At 42.6% G+C, this 18508-nt stretch overlaps 1 protein-coding gene across 3 annotated transcripts; it reads left to right on the forward strand.

Moving 5' to 3' along the window:
- Positions 1–1331: 1331 nt before the first annotated feature.
- On the forward strand, positions 1332–18456 carry kank3 (KN motif and ankyrin repeat domains 3). Of its 3 annotated transcripts, XM_064331546.1 has the most exons (14): positions 1332–1507; positions 4193–4272; positions 9513–9626; positions 10181–10261; positions 10444–10523; positions 10610–12526; positions 12769–12871; positions 13334–13567; positions 13744–13834; positions 14089–14308; positions 14689–14831; positions 15791–15991; positions 17145–17243; positions 17896–18456. In XM_064331546.1, the coding sequence occupies exons 5-14, from the start codon at positions 10496–10498 to the stop codon at positions 17944–17946; spliced, it is 3087 nt and encodes a 1028-aa protein (XP_064187616.1). In that variant the 5' UTR covers positions 1332–1507; positions 4193–4272; positions 9513–9626; positions 10181–10261; positions 10444–10495; the 3' UTR covers positions 17947–18456. The 3 variants fall into 3 exon arrangements, with proteins under 3 accessions (XP_064187616.1, XP_064187615.1, XP_064187617.1); XM_064331545.1 differs by lacking the exon at positions 10181–10261; XM_064331547.1 differs by lacking the exons at positions 9513–9626; positions 10181–10261.
- The last annotated feature ends 52 nt before the right edge of the window (positions 18457–18508 follow it).

An 18508-nucleotide genomic window follows, 5' to 3' on the forward strand; every position in this document is an offset into this window, starting at 1 on the left:
GCAGACTAACAATACTTCTGTGAGGACCAATATATAAGTCCTCTTCAAGTAATTATCTTACTTCAATACTTCAAAATAACGTTAGCTACACATGCGTATGTGGCTGGCATCTTTTTCTGCTAAATCCGAAGATGTTCCCTCTCTGAACGCAAGATAGCACTCTTGAGTCCTAAAGCCTTCGACTCTCCAAAGATTGTTGAGCAAGTCGACAACAAGGCATGTTTTTTTCGGAAAAATAGTCCTTAAATTTTCAGAAGGAAGTCCACTTGATTGTGTTGGTACAAAATCATAAATGTGTATTATCTGAATTTTCCCAGTTTTATTAGCCACCTAGTACGAGGACATAGAATAAATCTGCTATGGGTTAGTATTAGTAGATGGTATGGGTGTTAGTATTAATCAGTTTATCCTTCAGGGTCCAAATTGAACTATGCGGTTGTTCCCTGCACTTGGAACGGTACTTCTCTCTAGGGTTTTCGACACACTTGTTCCTGGTTATGGTTATACACTTTGTTGTACGTCGCTCTGGATAAGAGCGTCTGCCAAATGCCTGTAATGTAATGTAATGGGTTTCCCCAAAGGAAAAATGACAAATATTGATGTACTGTAGACTAAGCAAGGTAGGACCACCTTCAGTTGAATTCCAGCTGCCTTAACAATCAATAATTTTGTAGAAATGTAATTTTTTCTTGTTGTAGTAAATTTTCAAGTCTTGTTGTAGTTCTACATGCATTCTTTCATCACAGTAGCCCTATATCAGCTAATATTATAATGAGTTGGTTTCACATATACAGAGATTAGCCTAAATTTAGTCCTAAATAGAGTTTTGTATGTAGAATCTCCATTCAAAAATTGAATTTAGTCTAGGACTAGGGCTTTATCTGTATTTGTTATATATATATATAACAAATACAGATAAATATATATATATATATATAAAACCGAAAAAAAAAATCCATTCTGTAAATAACGTAGCCTTGTTGACCACTATGTGCTGAAACTTCAGCGGGTTGAGTCAGAACTTTATTTTTGCAGATATACATTTTGAAAACTACAAGCATTAAATGATCATAGACCTATTCCGATTTCATATGAAGCCAGTAGGATCATAGAGGCTTGTTTATCACCAGGCGGTATTCGGCTCACAGTCAATAATAGCCTATAGCATATGAATACTACATTGTAGCTTGCGATACATCGCTCACTAGAACATAAATTGACGCTTTACACAATGCAGATAACTGGAAAACTTGCATCCGTTGTATGGCACCACCATCAAGTCTGCTCTGATTCACCACCTGAGCATTGCAACCATTGGCCGCGGCTCCTCAGTACCAATTGGATACTTCATGCGTCTGTCACAGAATCAGGACCTTTGAAGAAGTTTTCTCTAGCAGCAAATGCAAGGGTTAGAACGTTTTTTGCTCTCCTTCTTTGATGCTAACTAAACTTCATGCAAAACCTTAGAGAATTTTTTCATTATTTGGACGCTGTAAAACTGGGAAAGGTAAGCTGAAAACTTACTATTTAAAATCGCTGAATACGGTGGGTATCATATTTGTCTAGTACTACTTAGTAACTAATCTGGTTACTACTTCTATAGCTTACACTGCCATAACCATAAATTTACACAGTAAAGGAACGCTGACCGTGTACTTTAAAGTCCATCGTGGTTGGTGATTTCGCTTTTCTATAAAAATCAGTAGGCCTACAGCAGTGTGTGTATATGTGTATGGTAGCCTACCTTTATTTGTTTGTATGTGTATGTGTTTCACTTTTGGCTAACTGGCTATATGTAGGCTACAGTGTAAGGTATAATGTAGACTATCGAATTCATTTTGAATGGGTTGGCAGATTGTGTGTTGTTCCGCATTTTGCCAGCATGTTTCCAGAGATGCAACTGTCACATCAGTATGTGCGGTTGCTAACCCCAGATATCGAACTGGGCGTGCAACTAAAGAATGACATTAGGCTTTTCGGATGTGTAATTTCTGAAATGAGCCTATTATACAACGATTGGATCGAGTCTATTTTTGTTTAACTACGGGAATCCCACCTCTTTCGTAAATAAAAACATTTACAAAGACGGCGTAAATCTTTATGAGAGAGAGGCGCCTTGACACTGAAGTGCTTTGAAGAGGTCCCGCTTCGTTTTGAAAGTGTTCTTGGGAAAATCCATGGACTACCCTAAATTTGGAATCAAGAGTTCTGCAATGTAACAAACAGATTATGCATGCGTGTATTTATCTACACGACCTGGGTACGCCCGAGTTCTTTTTCTCGTCAGTTCCAGTTGGCTTTTTGGATCAGCTGGTCAACTGGAAAATTTCCTCCCTTTACTCCAGTCAAACGCCAGCTTTTAGGCTACATTGTGGGTTTGGCAGTTTTCTTAGAAACGTGTGATTACTAAGACATTCTTCAACTTTTTGCGCACTCTTTACGGAATCCATACAGTAGACCTACTGTATTACGTTAATTATAACCTCCGTGAGTGGCATAATAGACATTAGGAGTCATTAGATTGATTTCAGACTGAAGCAGGTTACAATCCCACCATCCATCTTTAAGGCTGATTTTTTTTAAATCTTTCGTTTCCCTTATTTCACATTCAGCGGTCTCAGTTGAATGTTTCTCTAAAATGACCCCTGTTAAATATGCTTTGAAAGTTTAAAAATCAAGACCCTTGCCTAGTGTCTACTACTGCGCCTCAACAAAGTAAGAAATATATTGTAACAACGTGAATGCTTCAGTGTGTTTTTGAAGTGATGAGGTTTCAACAGAATAAATTAATCTGCAAGCAGGAAACATTCAGGTCCTGCCATTCTACAATTTGGTATGACTAGTTTCATAGGGCAGGCTCAAAAATAGAACAAACTTATCTCTAGTGAAAGGGGATTGTGCCCTTGTGAAATGCAAAACATTGCGGAGAAAGAACAGCAGAAATGAAGACCAAGGTTTTAGCTGACAAAAGATTTGGTTCAGATACCTCAGGTTTTCCTTTTTATCTTTGTATTTTAGTTTTTACATGTAATCAATTTAAGCTTGATTCTCTGTCCACATGGAGGAAAACTATGAGTCTATGATTAATATGAATTTATAAATTTCAGAATCACAACGAAAAATGTTGCATTCTGAGTCTTATGATGATGCAATGCTTCTTTCAGAAGCCAAAAAGATAGTAAGGGAGTTTAATTGTTGGGATAATTAGGACTTGTCAGTTTTCCTCTTTAGATGGCAGTGAAGGCATAAATTATAAGATTCTCATATAATGTGTAGATTCCCCACATTCCTTTTTTTTTCTTTGTTTTTAAAATTGGGGTGCAGATCATTTTCTGGTACCGTCTATAAGGGGAAATACCACTTTTTCAAGAAAACTAATAGGCTCCATATATGAACAGGTACCACAAATAGTGTAAATTAAGTCAATGCAATTCAAGTTATAGTGACTATTGTTAGTTGTTGAATGAGGAAGTGCAGCGTATCTGTATGTTTTACAGTTGTGGTGCTTGATATATACTTTTAGTATGTTTCGAAGGCCTAAATTTTAGGTTTCTATTTTAGTTTTACTTCTAGTTACGTTTTCAGTTTTGGTAAATACTAAAAGTCAGAAGTAAATGGCTGTGATGATTGCTTCCACAATTCAGCTTTTCAATTTTCAATTCAATTTTGATTACTATCCTTTTGCTTGCTTGGCACTGCATCATGTGACTGATGTTTTAGTATTTGAAGGATTAAAAAATGTTCCTTTTTGAATGTTTATAGGAAAGTGCTTTCTTCAGCTCCCTGGCATTTTCTCTTAACTGGCTTAGATATGAGCTCATGTGAAATGGCATACAATCTGCCACAGATATCCTACACCGACAGAAGTGTATTTCTTGCTGTGCACCAAAAAATGATATGTTGGTTTGGAATCAAATATAACATGATATGACTAGGCTATACAGCAGTTTATGCACCTAAAGCCTTCCTCATATTATTGGTATTGTACCTAGCAAAGTGATCTAATATTCTGATTATATTTAGCTCTGTGCCTAGTTAAGTATAAGTCTTTGTATTTTTTCCTTCATCTATCCTATTTTTGGAAATTCACGATACTGCGGTGTGATTGCTTTGGCACATGCATCTGCACAAAGAACACTGTTGTACAACTGAAGTGTGTATGCTCCTCTGATGCATTTCTTGATTCCCACAGTACAAGACACACAGCCTACAACAGACGACTGGTCAGGAGAGACACATCTCTCATGGATGACTGGTAACCTGAGGTGCCTGGTAAGTAGCTTCTGGGCTGTTATGCATTTAAATCGTACTATGGTGGAACAGAAACAATGTTTTTAATAGTTCACTAATGGCATAGCCTTTTATGACTCAAACAAGCAGTATCTAGCCTGTGGAGCTCTGTCTATGGTCGTGGTGAATGCCAGTACCGAATAAGCCAATTGGGAGCCTCTTAGTTTCATAACGCGTGAATCACGATGGGTCCTCCGGAATCTGAGCCGGCACAATAAAAGCCATGTAGGCGAGTGGTAATGTCACTGATGCAATTTTTATCTTCTACTAAGATGTGCTCTGCCAAAGGTCACATTTGTTTATGTAGCATCACAGATTTATATTCAGGTCAGTTTTTTTTAAACTGCTTTTTTAAACTTTCCCCAAAATACATGCAGTCTCCTGCTGCTTCTTATAACTTCATAGCCCCACAAAGTGAGCTGCACAGTTGCTGTGTTTGAGGGCTGCTCAGCTGATTCAGGTAGTGCAGGTCGACCAGGTGCCTTGTTGACCAGAGGAGAAATATGATTGGCCATTGCCTGTATTCCATATGGAAAAATTCAATTTTCCAACTGACGTTGTTACCAACATGGAAACACTTGTTTTAAAATAATAAATATAAAAAATGTCAGGTCATCAGAGGACCGCAAAGTTTGAGTTACTTTGATTTCTTTTAACTTATAAGAATAGTTATTGAAGACAATGCCTGCCAAGACTATATTGCTATATGCTATATTGGATGGCTTTCTCATACTGTTGGAGTTTGGCTAGCTAATGCTGTTCATATGGCAGACTGAAAAGGAGCTATGTGACTTTAACATCTAATTGAAAACAAAGAGTATTAATTGGATTGAAGGATCAAAAGAAGCCAGCTAACATTCTAGCAGGCCGGTGAGGGAGTGCTGCTGTCAATGCATGCAGTCTCCACTGAAACCTTTGCCTCCAAGTGAGTGACTTTGACACAGTACAGACCCCTCACTACAACAAGAGAGCTGGTATTAATTCTACCTCACACCGAAGTCCCTGTTTCTCTATTGGGCAGGCAATGCTTCAGATACCTATCAGGGACAGACTTTACTGAGAGCAAAGATTTATTGTGAGCTAACTAAGCCAACCATCATTTGGTTATTAGCTCGTAAATGTTTTTTCAATGTTAGCAATCCAGCTCTAGCTATGCATTAGCTTACTACAGTTGGTTTATGCGTGCAGCTAGTTAGCAGTTTGCAAGGACATGCAAGTTATAAACCCAACAAACCCAATTTCAAACTTGAGTGTTTTATGCTTCCATCTCATCAACCCATTTTTCAGTAATTCTTTTAGCGCATCTATTATCTATCTTTAAGTGAGTCAATTTTTTTATAGTGGAAATGTGGTATAGACTGTTGCCTATTAGATCAATGCTGTTTTAATTAGTTTATCACTAGTGTTTATAAATTGTAACCTGTGGTATTGCTTGAACCAAATCATAAGATCTGGAATAGGGGTATACTTAGGGGCATACTGAAATATGCATTATATAAATTTGGAAAACGAAGGTGATTATGACAGAGTTTAAAATTTTGGGCAAGTTTGTAACACTGCTCAGCACTGCTCAGACGTGATCAACACTATGAGAAATACAGGTAATTTAGCATATTTGCTGGAATTTGCTACAATCATTCTTGTAGCTTCACTGCTCTGCGTCAGATTATAGCCAGAGTTTAGATTGAAGCTTGTTGTTTCAGATTAAAATGGCTGGAATGGCATCCTGAAGATGACTTTGGTGGCTGAATGGTTCTCACAAAGAGATGAGTCTGATTGAGTCTACCTCCTAGGGTCCTGTGTACTCCTTGTTCAAGTTAGTTAGTCAGTTAGTTACAGTTAGTTTTATTTGACAAAGTCATGATGAAGTTCATTAAGTCATGCATTGTCAAGGATAACACAATAAAGTTGAAAACATATTTCCATCCTAAAAGAACATTTAGTTTAGCACTTCATGTAAGTCATTGCACATTCACAGATGTCATTTTGAACATTGGCTCTGTGAAAGAAAAATAAATATGAATTAAAATGTCAAATAGAGCTCTCTAGTGAAACACAGCAGCTTTGGCAGATTAAACAACAAGTGATAGTCATATCTGTGACTGGGTGATTGACACGAAGCAGTGTTCTAGTAGTTAATAATATTAATATTGGGGAACTGTTTTCATTCTGTATGCATCATACTGTGACTTTTGTGTTGAACCCATCTCCTGTGGTTTATGATTGTGTCCAGTCTTGCTGCAGGGCTGTCTGACCACTTGGACAAAGGGCATTCTCTTAGTTTTGTTTTATGAATGAAAATTGTTCAAACACTCATTTATATTGTTTACTTCCTTCCATACATGTGGTTAATTATTCAGTCATTTAAGCTAGATACCTGGAGTTTAGAAAATATTCATGAATGTTGTCTACTTATCATTTCCGATTCTACTATCTCACTGTGGAGATGGTCAGAGAATGTTCATCTGGTTCCCTACTTCATTACTCCTAAATGTCTTTGAATGTCTGTCAGTGTTGCTGTTGATGTTAAGCTTCAAATCAGCATATTGAATGCATTGTTTGGAACCCGGGGAAAAACAGCTCCACACTTCCACTTTCAGTGAATCTTAGCCATTCAGATTCATGGTGAGATGAAGCTGTATCAGACAGTATTCTGCATTGTGCATCTCAGCAGCCAACCCCTAGAACCCCCCCCCCCCACCGCTCATTTGATTCAGTGACCTTTTGAGTGCTTGGCTGCAGTGCCATTGGGGGATGGGAAGTGGGGGGTGAGGAACAAGGAGACTTAAGAAATGTTTCGGACGGCACTACTTAACCACAGAAGTGACATAAAGCCTCATTGTGGGGATTGAATGTACCTCATTGTGTGTAGACCAGAAAAAGGGGGCTTCAAGGGATGCAGGCAGTCTGTTGGAGCTGACGCTGTTAACAGATGTTTTAAGTTGGTCTCTACATCTGTCGAGCTGGTACTCATGGAGACATCGGCACTGTAGGTGTTGAGGCGGTCTTGGAGAGGTGGGGCTGGGATGTTTCCTTATATTCTTTGGAGCGAGCATGTGATGTTTTGCATGCCCGTTGCACTTTTCAGTTATTCCTGCATCATGTGAGGGGGGCCTCACATGCCATGAGAGCACCAGTGTGTGCGTGAGTTTGTGCCCGTGCGAGTATCAGGAGCAGTGTGGTTGTGTCACTCTGTGTGTTTGTTCAGCCCTTGGCTCGCCTGTCTTTTCCCTTTGTTTTTCTTTCACTGGCCTTCAGGAAGCCGCTTTTGGCAGTTGCGATGGGTTTTCTGGCCGAATCAGGCCCAAGTTCCTAAAGCGAGACAATAGGAAGTGTCCCGCGGGGCAAGGGGGTGTTCTGGAACCTGTTTCCCTTCAGGAAACTGCAGATTTATCCAAGCAGCTGAGTGTGGGTGACCACGAGAGTGAGCTCTGATTGCGTATCTGGTTTTTGGATGTGTTCTACGTTCACTCGGAGCAGTCCAACTGTATTTATGGGTGTGCAAGTATGCGTGAGTTTGTGTATTTGTACGTGGTTGCTCGCATGTGCGGTTTCAGGGTTCTGGTGTTCTTTCTGGGGCTTGACAACATCTGTCTAATGTATCCAGGATAGAGAGAATGACATTTGTGTTCTAGCTTGCCCATGCACTCCTGAATGCAGTGTACAGGGCTATGGTTACAGTCTATTTTAATCAGTTTTGAAGATGTACTTTCTTTGCATCTGTGCCAGCTCAAAACAGTAATTCAGACAAAAGGCAAATATGGCCCAGTTATTCAAAGGTAATTTGCTCCATACCATAGCTGAGCCTGATTTGAAAAGCTTTAAGCATGAGGTTCTCTTCTCCGTGAAGCGCAAGCCCCCCGGACCCTCTGTTTCCTTTGGAGGGGAAAGGAAGGTGGATGACTTCAGCTTTCCAAAACTCAAGTTCCTGCTACGCTCCAGCACTTGAGAGGGGGGGGGGTGATTTCCTGAGGTTTGGTGAACCATTGTGCTAATGAATCAAACCTCTGACTCCAGTACAATTATGAAAGGAAACCTTGACTGTCAGTAATGCATAAAGGTTTGCTACAGAAATATGACATTTGAAAGAATCAGAAAACTAGTAGTTTACTGTGGACTGTTTAAGTTGGTTGGCCATTTTCTGTAAAACAGACGTTGAACTTAAGAGTTCAAAGGCAGCTTGTGCTGTTGTGTAAACATTTGTTCCCTCACATGTTTACATATTTTCTGATAGAAAGCTGTCTGATTTCATTTTTGTGTACTCTCTGGTGTATGAGTGTGTGCGTGCGGGCGTACGTGTGTCCGTGTGTATGTGCATCTGCATTTGCATGTATGTGCGTGTGCATTTGTTGTGAAGAAGAGTAAGATGAGGGGTACGGAGGAATGCGCCTCTCCACTGCCCTGTAATTTAGTGCCTGTCATCTGCCATCGGAAAACACATTTGCGCACCTCTGTGTCTGCTGGGACTAGGAGGCGCGCGGAGGGAGGGCGCATTGGGGGCAGTGTGGAGCCCATCTGATCTGAGGAGCAGGTGTGGGAGTCAGTGGCCGGGGTCCAGTCCACTCTGCCCCATCTAATGGCTGCAGATGGTGTGACCTGGGTGGTGGGGGTGGGCGGGGGGGGGGGGGGGTGGTTGTATGACTTCCCTGGACGTGCTGATATTAACCAGACTCGTTCGGTCTGCCCTTGACATGGCAGTCCCAGTTATCTGTGGCAGTGAACGCCATTCCTCTGTGGCTAGCTGTTAGTCTGGCTGGTGGGAGGGTTGCACTGTTAGCCATTCCACTCACTAAACAGTGCTGTTTTAGAGGGACCCCTTACTGGACTGAGTGTAATGGCCATTTGTGCTCATCCATGCCCGTGCTCTGTAATGGCATGCCTTCTCGTTCATTTTCCGAGATCTGAGGTGTCCTGGACTTACGTTCTGTGCAGGGTAGGTAATGGGTCTGTTTTCCCAGTGACTCTCACCACATCTCTCTCTCTTTATGTGTGAGAGCCCCCATGTTAAGTTATTTGAGGAGAACCTGCTGCAAGTCCCAGCCTGGTGATGGTGGCAGGATGTAAGAAGGAAGTGTTCCGTGGAATGTGCCTGGGGCTGTGTGGAAACAGATCTGTGTGTGTGTGTGTGTGTGTGCGTGTGTGGGTATGGGTGTGGGCGTGGGCGTCTGCTGATCCTGTGGAGGCTGCTATGACTCTAGCGGCTGTCTGTTCACCTCTTCCAGGGGATGTTGTGAAGAGCTGTGCTTTGTCAGAAGAGTGCGGGACTCTGAAGGAGAGCCCAAGAGAAGCTACCGCTGAGACATCTTTATGGTTCTGTGAGAGGGTGTGCGAGGGAGGCAAGTCTTTTTATTTGCTTTATCTAAAACCTTTGTTTCATAAATATTCCTTTTCTGACACTGCTGTTGACAGAAAAGAAGGAAATTCATGCTATTGTAGCCTAGCCTACAATACCATTGACAGCTATTTGAATAGTTCTTGAAAGTTAAGAATAATAGTGCTTTCATTTTAAATGCACTCCAGCATGTAGCTGAAATAATGTCTCAGTTTACAATAGGGTGCTTGTTCATCTTTCCCTGCTTATGTTGTTCTTGCACTTTTTCCCCCGGTAACCTTTGTGGGGATTTCAGATGTGAAGTGCCTGGGGGTGTATGATGTCATGGTAAAAAAAAGTCAAAAAGAAACATATGAAATAAAACCCTGTCATTTAACATTGTAAACCTTTTTCATACGTCGAGAGAACTATGGCTTGCCACATTTGGGCCAGTTGGAAAAAAAGTGCAGGAGGTATTTTGGCACACACAAACACTGTTTCCTGTTATCACTAAACAGATGTGCTCTGGTCTTGTCCCAAATACCCTATACTTTAAAATAATGTGATTTTGTTTTTTAGGGTAGAAGAAAGGTAGACACGCAAGTGACCAGCTTTTGGGGGGCCTATACGGGTGTCATTGGAGAGGCTGTACTTTGCCATGTAATTTGAAGTCCTTTAGATTTATTATATTTCCTTTTTCTATCTTCATCCTGGCATGCCTCCTAAAATAGGCGATACAAAATAACAGTTACTAAACATACAGCCTACAAGCACAGCCTCGCAGACTGAGCAGTGTACGGTAGCAGCAATTTCAGGTTGAGTGACTGTCCTCTTTCCCCCAGGCGGGGAGCTGACTGCCTCTGGGGTACAGAATAAAGGTCCTGGTCGAATAAGATGACTCAGGTTAACCAGAAACTACCTGGTAAGCAGCATCTTTGTGGTCCCAGTGCTTTCTCTTCCCAGTGACCGGAGTCAGGTAAGCCCTAACGTGTTGTCTATATTTCACAGATCTTGGTGCTCCATTCCTGTACAGCACACAGGAGGAGACGGATCAGGGAGGATCCTATTCTGTCCAAACTCCTTATGGCTTCCAGCTGGACTTGGACTTCCTCAAGTACGTGGAGGAGATTGAGAGTGGTCATAACTTCCGGCGGCCCCTCGTTAACCCTCGGCGAGGGGCACGGTCCACCAAGCTTTCCCAGCGGAGCCCAGGGGGAGGGGGCCGTACCAGCGGGTGGACATCCACGGAATCTCTCTCCTCCTCTGCCAGTGAGGACGGGCGGGTGCCCCCTCTGCCTCCGCCACGGAACCGCATTGCCTCGGCACCCTCCGAATCGCGCCTGCTCTCCCCGGTGGCTCTTCTCAGCCCTCCGCTCTCTGCCGGGCTGAAGGTGCCGCCGCCACCACCAGTGCGCAACCCCAGAGTGGAGAGAACCCTGCTGGAGACCAGCCGCCGCTTGCAGCAGGAGCAGACGCAGCTCCAAGATGGCACACAGTTCCAGCTCGCTGACCCTCCCAAAGCAGGTCCTAGAGAGCCAGGAAGGGCCACGAGCATGTCGACCTCTTCCCAGATCTCTCCTGCTGGCTCTTTGATCCAAGATGGCCACCCGTTACACCCATCGTCTGCCTCCCCCAGCCCCTCTCAAACCAACTGGAACAGGGCTAGTCCTCACACCTCTGGTAGGAGCACCCCGGCGTCTGGAACCGCATCTACCTCTGGGCTGGCTCCAGTCGCACCAGGACAGCTCCAGACCGTGCGGGAGCAGATGGCTGCAGCCCTGAGGCAACTCAAGGAGATGGAGGAACGAGTGAAGGGGGTCCCCGCTTTAGAGAGAGAGGTGGCCAGGCTTCGTGCAGAAAAGGACAGGCTGCTTTTGGAACTACGAGAGAAGACTGTAGCTGGGGCAAATGAGCGGCAGCAGCAACAGTCTCCCACTTCAGGGAATGGTGCTGGAGAAAGAGAGATGGTGGTAGATGGCCTGGGACGCTCAACTCCAACCCCAAGGCCCAGCAAGCTGATGGAGCTGAGGAGACTGACAGAGAAGCTTGGAGGCAAGGATGAGAGAGACTGTGAGCAGTCAGAGAAAGTTCCAGTGCTGGAAAAGGTGTCGGTGGAGAGAAAGTCTGTGGCTGTGGGGGATGACCTGCCCCTTGAGGACGGTGTGTTTTACTATCGTCAGGTCTTGAAGGAGGTAGCTGTGAACACATCCATGGAGGTCTGTGAGAAAGGTGTTGGGACAGAGGCAATGATCATGTCTGAAGTGGGCGTGGAGGCCAGGGTGGAGACTGATGAAGCCTCTGTGTGGGTGATGGAGTCTTTGCTTGGACTGACAACTGAGGCAGAGAGGGAAATTGACACCCTACAGGACACCATCAAGTTTCAGCAGGAGAACATACAGGTTCTCGAGGGCCGGCTCAATCAGACTGACCAAGAACTAGAAGACATGCGAGCTCAGGAGGAGCAGAGGAAGTCCAGGGTAATGGTAGAGAAGGAGGTTCTGGTAAAGCCAGAGACAGCCAGCACTGAAGTGGAAACGGAATCCTCTGATCTCAGCACCTCAGCAAATGAAAGTGTAGAGAAATTGGAGAAATGTATAGATACACAAAGTGTGGCTGTTGAGTGCTGTCCTGAGGTTGTAGATGTGGGTGTGGGCCAGGACCTCGGGCTTCAGAAGTGTGACCAAAGCACTCAGACTAACCCCGATGACAGTGTCAAGGAACCAGCCCCTGTAGCAGTGACCAGCACTGGTAGTCAGTGGGAGAACCAAAATGAAGAGGCAGAAAAAGTGGTTGAGCATAAGTCCCCTGTCCCTGTGCTCAAGAGGAGACAGATGACCATCACAGAGTGTACCATCTCACCTGCCCCTGGCATCTACGAAAAAGAAGGCTGTGAAGAGGAGGCTGTGCCTTGCAGTCCAGCTGTCGGTGAGTGTTAGCCACGTATTTGGCTTTTGTGTTAGTGCAGTGTTGAGATTTTCCAGCTAAAGGACACCATTGTAATACTTCAAACAAATATGTATTGATGATAATATGCTTTTTGATCTATATCCTTTGATAGATGCACTTTGTACCCACTGTGGCTCAAGGGTTGTTTGTAGAAATAAATTGCTACTGGGAGTAGATGGCTGAAACACAGTGCCCCTCATGGTGACTCTTCTGTACTGCAGGTATGTTGAAATCTATCATGAAGAGGAAGGATGGGAGTAGCCCCGGAGAGCCTCGCAGCGGCAATAAGAAAAGCCTGCAGTTTGTAGGAATCCTTAATGGCGGGTGAGTGATATCTCCCTGGGCTGTGTTCTCTTCAGCCATGGTTGTCACTTGACTGTGCTTCCAGACAGTCATTAGGCAGGCTTTCACTGTGAAAATGTATCAAATCTAAACATAATTATTAAAACAAAGGGGTATTCGTATTTGTATAATGACAGTGGCAAATCTGAGTGTAGAATGCTGGCTTGACATGTTCTCGGTTGTGCACAAAGGAGCATATTAAAAAAGGGGAGTTTGTTTTTAAAAGCGTGACCTATAAAGATTATTCACAGCTGGAATGTCGAACAAGGCCAGATAATGGTGTGTGGCCTCTTAATGCTCCTGTCTGCTTCCAGCTAATGTAGAGGAGATTTGTTAGTGAGTGCAGTGTTCTGGTATCTGTGTATGTCTATGAGCACAATGTATTTTGCTAGTGCAAATGTATGAGAAGTGTAGTAAAATAAATTTAAAAAAATACCCATTTAGGTCTGAATCATCCTCAAGTGAAGAAGAAGATGAGGATGATCAAGATGGAAGCTCCTCGGAGGGCAGTGGGGCAGGTGTAGGTTCTGACAGCAGTGAAGGGGAAGAGGAAGCTCAGGAAGACACATCAGATGATGAGAGGAACATCAATCTGGATGAGAGCGACACCGATACAGAGGAACCAGCAGGAGCTGAAAATGAAGATGCGGAGGAGCAGCAGGACACTGTGAAAGAGAAGTATGCCAACCAGTTGTAGCTTCCAGAGCCCAGTTTATGTTTTTTTATTTATTTCGTGTTTTTGTTTTTTTGTTGTTTTACATTTTGAATTTGAGATTTCCTTCAAGGACAGACATGTGGTCTATGAAACCCATGCAGGGCTTGTCTCTGATGGAATGGGGTCTTTTGTGGCATAGGTTTGAGCTGAGTCTGAAAATGCGTGAGGCCTGTCTCATTCTGAAGAACCACCTCAATGACGATGCCAAAGCCCTGAAGAGTAAGGAAGTGGTGGGTAGCCCAATATTCCCCTCTACATACGTGTTCTTGCACCGTGAATGGGGAGAAATGATTTCCTTTTTATTAAATTCCCAACATTACAGATTAGTTATGTTTTTTTTCAATCCAGAAGTGCTGTATCTCTGTCAGTACTGATGTATGTATATTTTTATGACGTAGATCCAAACTTTAAGTGCTATGACAAGAACTGTTTCATGAAAGTAATGCTGTACAGTGGTGTGGTACCAATGCCTCTGTGTCCTCAGCTCTCCAGCACACACACTGTGCAGTTGGAGTGGTTCCGTGTGTCCAGTGCCAAGACGGCCCAGCCCTCTCGTGTGTCAGACTACCTAATGGCCTTCTCTGAGGTGTCCCCGGCCCTTCTGGCAAACGTGGTCAACATGACCGATGGGAACGGCAACAGCGCCCTCCACTATAGCGTCTCACATTCCAACTTCACTGTGGTTGGACTGCTGCTGGACACCGGTCAGTGCCAAAAAATGTCATGATGTCACAGGGTGGGCATCTGAAGTGGTTTGGATGAAATCTTAAAATAGTGTGTGAGCGGAGGCGCCCAGAAACAGAAAAATAACAAAATCGGAGAGTGGTTCTTACTAAAAATGGCAAATCCGGGGAAAGGGTAGAAATATTAATGCGTTCAGGCAGAATAATTTTATAAAACCAATGCCACAAACACCGAAACGTGTGGTTTAAATTTATTTTCAGATGATGGCTTTTGTTTGAATCCAACTTCAAGATCATAAACAGTATTTTTGTCAATATTGATACTGTATGCAGAAAACAGTCCACTGTTGGGGTCGTGCGATTAACATGTGGGTTTAAAAAGGTGTGTGTGTTTTGTGCAGGTCTGTGTTGTGTGGATCGACAGAACAAGGCTGGATACACAGCTATCATGCTGGCAGCACTAGCCTCTGTCAAGGAGGAAGAGGACATGAAGGTGGTTAAGAAACTCTTCAGCCAGGGAAATGTTAATGCCAAAGCTAGCCAGGTGAGACCTCCATAATAAAAATGATTTATCACCAGAATAGAAAACCTTCTGAGTCCTGCTGCTGTACCTGCACACTGAACCCTGGAACAAAAAAGGGTCTGTTTGTCAACGTAGATGCCAGCCATGACACTGTTAAGAGTCTTATAGCTGTGGTGTGACATCATTACATTTTTTTGCTTTATCGTTGTTTTTTGTTATTTCGTTTTTTTGTAGATTTCCACCACTAGAGTGGACTGATAGCTTTGAAGTACAGACATGTCACAAAGTTAAAATGTATTGTTCCTAATGTTCAGGATTGACTCAACATCAATGTACAGTTTTTCTGTTGATGGCTCTTGCTGTCAAGAAGGTTCTTTTCCAGCAGTCAGACAGTTTAATTTCAAGTCCAACCATCCAATGTGAACCAAATGAAGTATCAGTAAAAAGCATCATTCCAAAAATAAATCTCAAGGGACTCTCTGTTCTAGAGAAATGAAAAGGCCTTTATTTGAGTGGCTTATGCGTGGTAATATATTAAACGCGTACCAACACGCTGCAGCATGCTGGCATTCCTCATGTTGGAAACACAGTGACAGGTCCCGTTAATGACACATGATTACAAAGGGGGTGGACAAATAACCAGACATGATTGGAATGAGAAAATATTACACAGTATAATGGGGAATAATTTTTAAAAATACTGGAATCGTTAACAATGGCTAAAAGTGAACTTACAAATAGTGTATTCACAGGTTAGATAAATATTCTCAGCACATTACAAAATGGGACACCCATGTCATTGTTCAGCTGGAAGCACATTTGCTTTTCCCTTACAGGGTTAAGATAGACAAATGCTACAACCCCTCTGGTAAATCTAGTGATGTGTGCAATAATAGATTGTGGAGTTTCTGAATGAACTTCTTGGCGGAGCGGTGCAGCAAGTTGTGTTGTTGACGCAGCCGTGGGTCGGTTGTGCGCAGGCGGGGCAGACTGCTTTGATGCTGGCCGTGAGCCACGGCAGGCAGGAGATGGTGCGGGCGCTGCTGGAGTGCGGCGCTAACGTCAACGTGCAGGACGACGAGGGCTCCACCGCCCTCATGTGTGCCAGCGAGCACGGCCGCACAGAGATCGTCTCCCTGCTGCTCGAGCAGCCGGCCTGTGACATCTCCATCGTGGACAACGTGAGTGAGATTGTTCCAGCTTCCCACACTCTAGGACACTTCTACAGCTATTCCCCTTTGTGTGATGTATTTTCATTCACACTACAGTCTACAGCCAGAGCGTACATTTAGACACTATGTTTCTGACAATATCTAGATTAAAAAATGACTAATAAGACCTGAAATGTCTGACATATCAACTCAAATTATAGTTCAAAGCATTTATTCTCTGTTCATATTATCCCTTGCCCTTGTTCCATTTTTAAAAAAATTGAAGTTAGTGGTGATTCTCTTGTTAGCATGAAAGAAGTTGGTTAGCAATTGTAACCATTATTTTACTGAGGAACAGGTCTGATTTTATCAAGGAGATAGTAAGTCAAAAGTTAAGAGCAGGGAATGCCTTCAGGAGTCGGGAATTTGAAATATGAGAACAAGTAAGGGGGATGTGTGCTTATTACCCAAGTCAAACCCAACCCAAACCTTCTGGGTCTGATGGGTCATTTATTGTGAGAAGTCAGATTTTCAGGAGCGTAAGTGGAGACTCTTGTTGAAAATGGGAAACGTTTCGTACTTTCGAAAGATCACATACCCCTTTGATGCCTTATTCTCTCGTGCACCCTCTCTTTGAGGTTTGTACCGAGTTCAGCACATTTGTTTGGAAGTGTCAGAGAGAAGAATTGTTTGGAAATTATCTGAGAGAAATGAAATGAGTTGACTGTTTCTTATCCATGTGTCAGTAGTATGGTCAATCACATTAGTGGCTTTCAGTACAGAAACAGCATTAGGAGGAAAAACTACATTCAAAGTAAAAATGACTTGAACATGCTGTAGGCGAGTGTGACTGTTCTCAGTACTGACTCATGGATTGCTGTAAGTGTTAACAGCCATTAAAAATCCATGGGTTGGGTTTCAGAAGGACGCAGCTGGACAGTCAGGGTGGGGGCGGGAAACGGATTGGGAATGTTTTTATGCACGGCAACAATTGGCTGCAGTTATTTCAAGAGGACTGTGAGAAAGGGCAGTGGATTAACCCTTTGATAGCTAGGTTGAGTCATAGTTCATTATTTTGTGGTCTGAACCATTGCATTCTGTGTCAGGAACTTTAGGGAGGGAAGGCCTCATCAGTGAATGAATGACCTGTTCCTCCACTCTCTTTCCACGCTCTCATCTTTAGGATGGCAGTAATGCTCTTTCTATTGCCCTGGAGGCCTCCCATAATGACATTGCTATGCTGCTCTACGCCCACATGAACTACTCCAAGACTCAAGCAGCTGTGAGTTGTCTGGCTTTCAAATGTTCTGATGTTATTTGGCTCCTGAAAAATAAGAGTCATACCCCACACCCAAGAAAACAAATGAAATCAGTGGACAGGCGATTCTCAGACTTAAAACAGACCTAACTTAGTAAGATCCTGTTGCTCAGTCTTAATGTATTATCACAGCAACAGGGAGGAGGCAGGAGGCTAGGCATTCGTACCGGTTTTACGGACACTCTACTCTACAATTACTTGGGAGGTGTGGTTCTGTGTTTACAGTGAAAAGCCATTGTCGTGTCCCTTTGCCACATGCAGCAACAGTGACCCCTAGACATATTCCATCACCTAAAAGAAGCATGTAATGTCCATTGAAGCCTCATTCCTAATGTGAAAATAGGTAGAATACATATAAAGCTGTTTACTCTCAAGGACCTATGTAGTAACACTGATGTAGTAAGCTGTGCCACAGTTTTCTTGAGCACAGGTTCATGGCTATAAGAACTAGTCCCAACTGAAAATAAGATTAAACCTAATTTTTTTAAAAATTATCCTGGTAAAACACAGATGCATCTGGAGGCATAATATTAAATGCAATTTCAATCAATTAAAAATGCTTATTAATGAGCTTAATATATTTAATTGGGAATAATAATGCACTCTGATTTAACAGGCAACACCTAAGGCACCCCCAAGAAGCCCTTCCAGTCCTCAGAAGATTTGACCAGCAGTGACTGTCAAAATTATCAAGGATAACTGGATATAAACTGAAGAAGCATCAAGCTAGATCTACTGGAAAATTTTACTGTTTCTATATAAAAACATGTATTTATATCATGCCATAATTCATATATTCACATTTTAACCAATTATTTGCCATAAATGCATTATACTGGTATTATATACTGTACTAATCTGTTTTACTCATCTAATCCCAAATTTTCAATCGAATGCTGAATCAACACATTTTTATTATATAGTTCATTTTTGAAAAACGTATCTTGGTTCTGCTCTTGGTATCATCTAATTTCTCATTGATGTCGCAGAACAGTGTACTGCTGAACAAACTATTTGCACACATTTACTGGTTAAGATTTTGGACTTGTATTTTTAGCAATCTTTCATGTCCAAAATGTTTAAGGCCAAAGACCGCAAGTATAATTCTGCACTGTTTGTCAAGTGTATAATCTTGTTTCTATTTTTATTAAAAAATAAACATTTACTTACTAGAGGACATATTTAATGTAGCATAACTGAAAAAAGAAAATGGTTGTAAAGTTTAGTTT

The sequence above is a fragment of the Anguilla rostrata genome, chromosome 4 (genome assembly GCF_018555375.3).
Source record: "Anguilla rostrata isolate EN2019 chromosome 4, ASM1855537v3, whole genome shotgun sequence".
Lineage (NCBI taxonomy): Eukaryota > Metazoa > Chordata > Actinopteri > Anguilliformes > Anguillidae > Anguilla > Anguilla rostrata.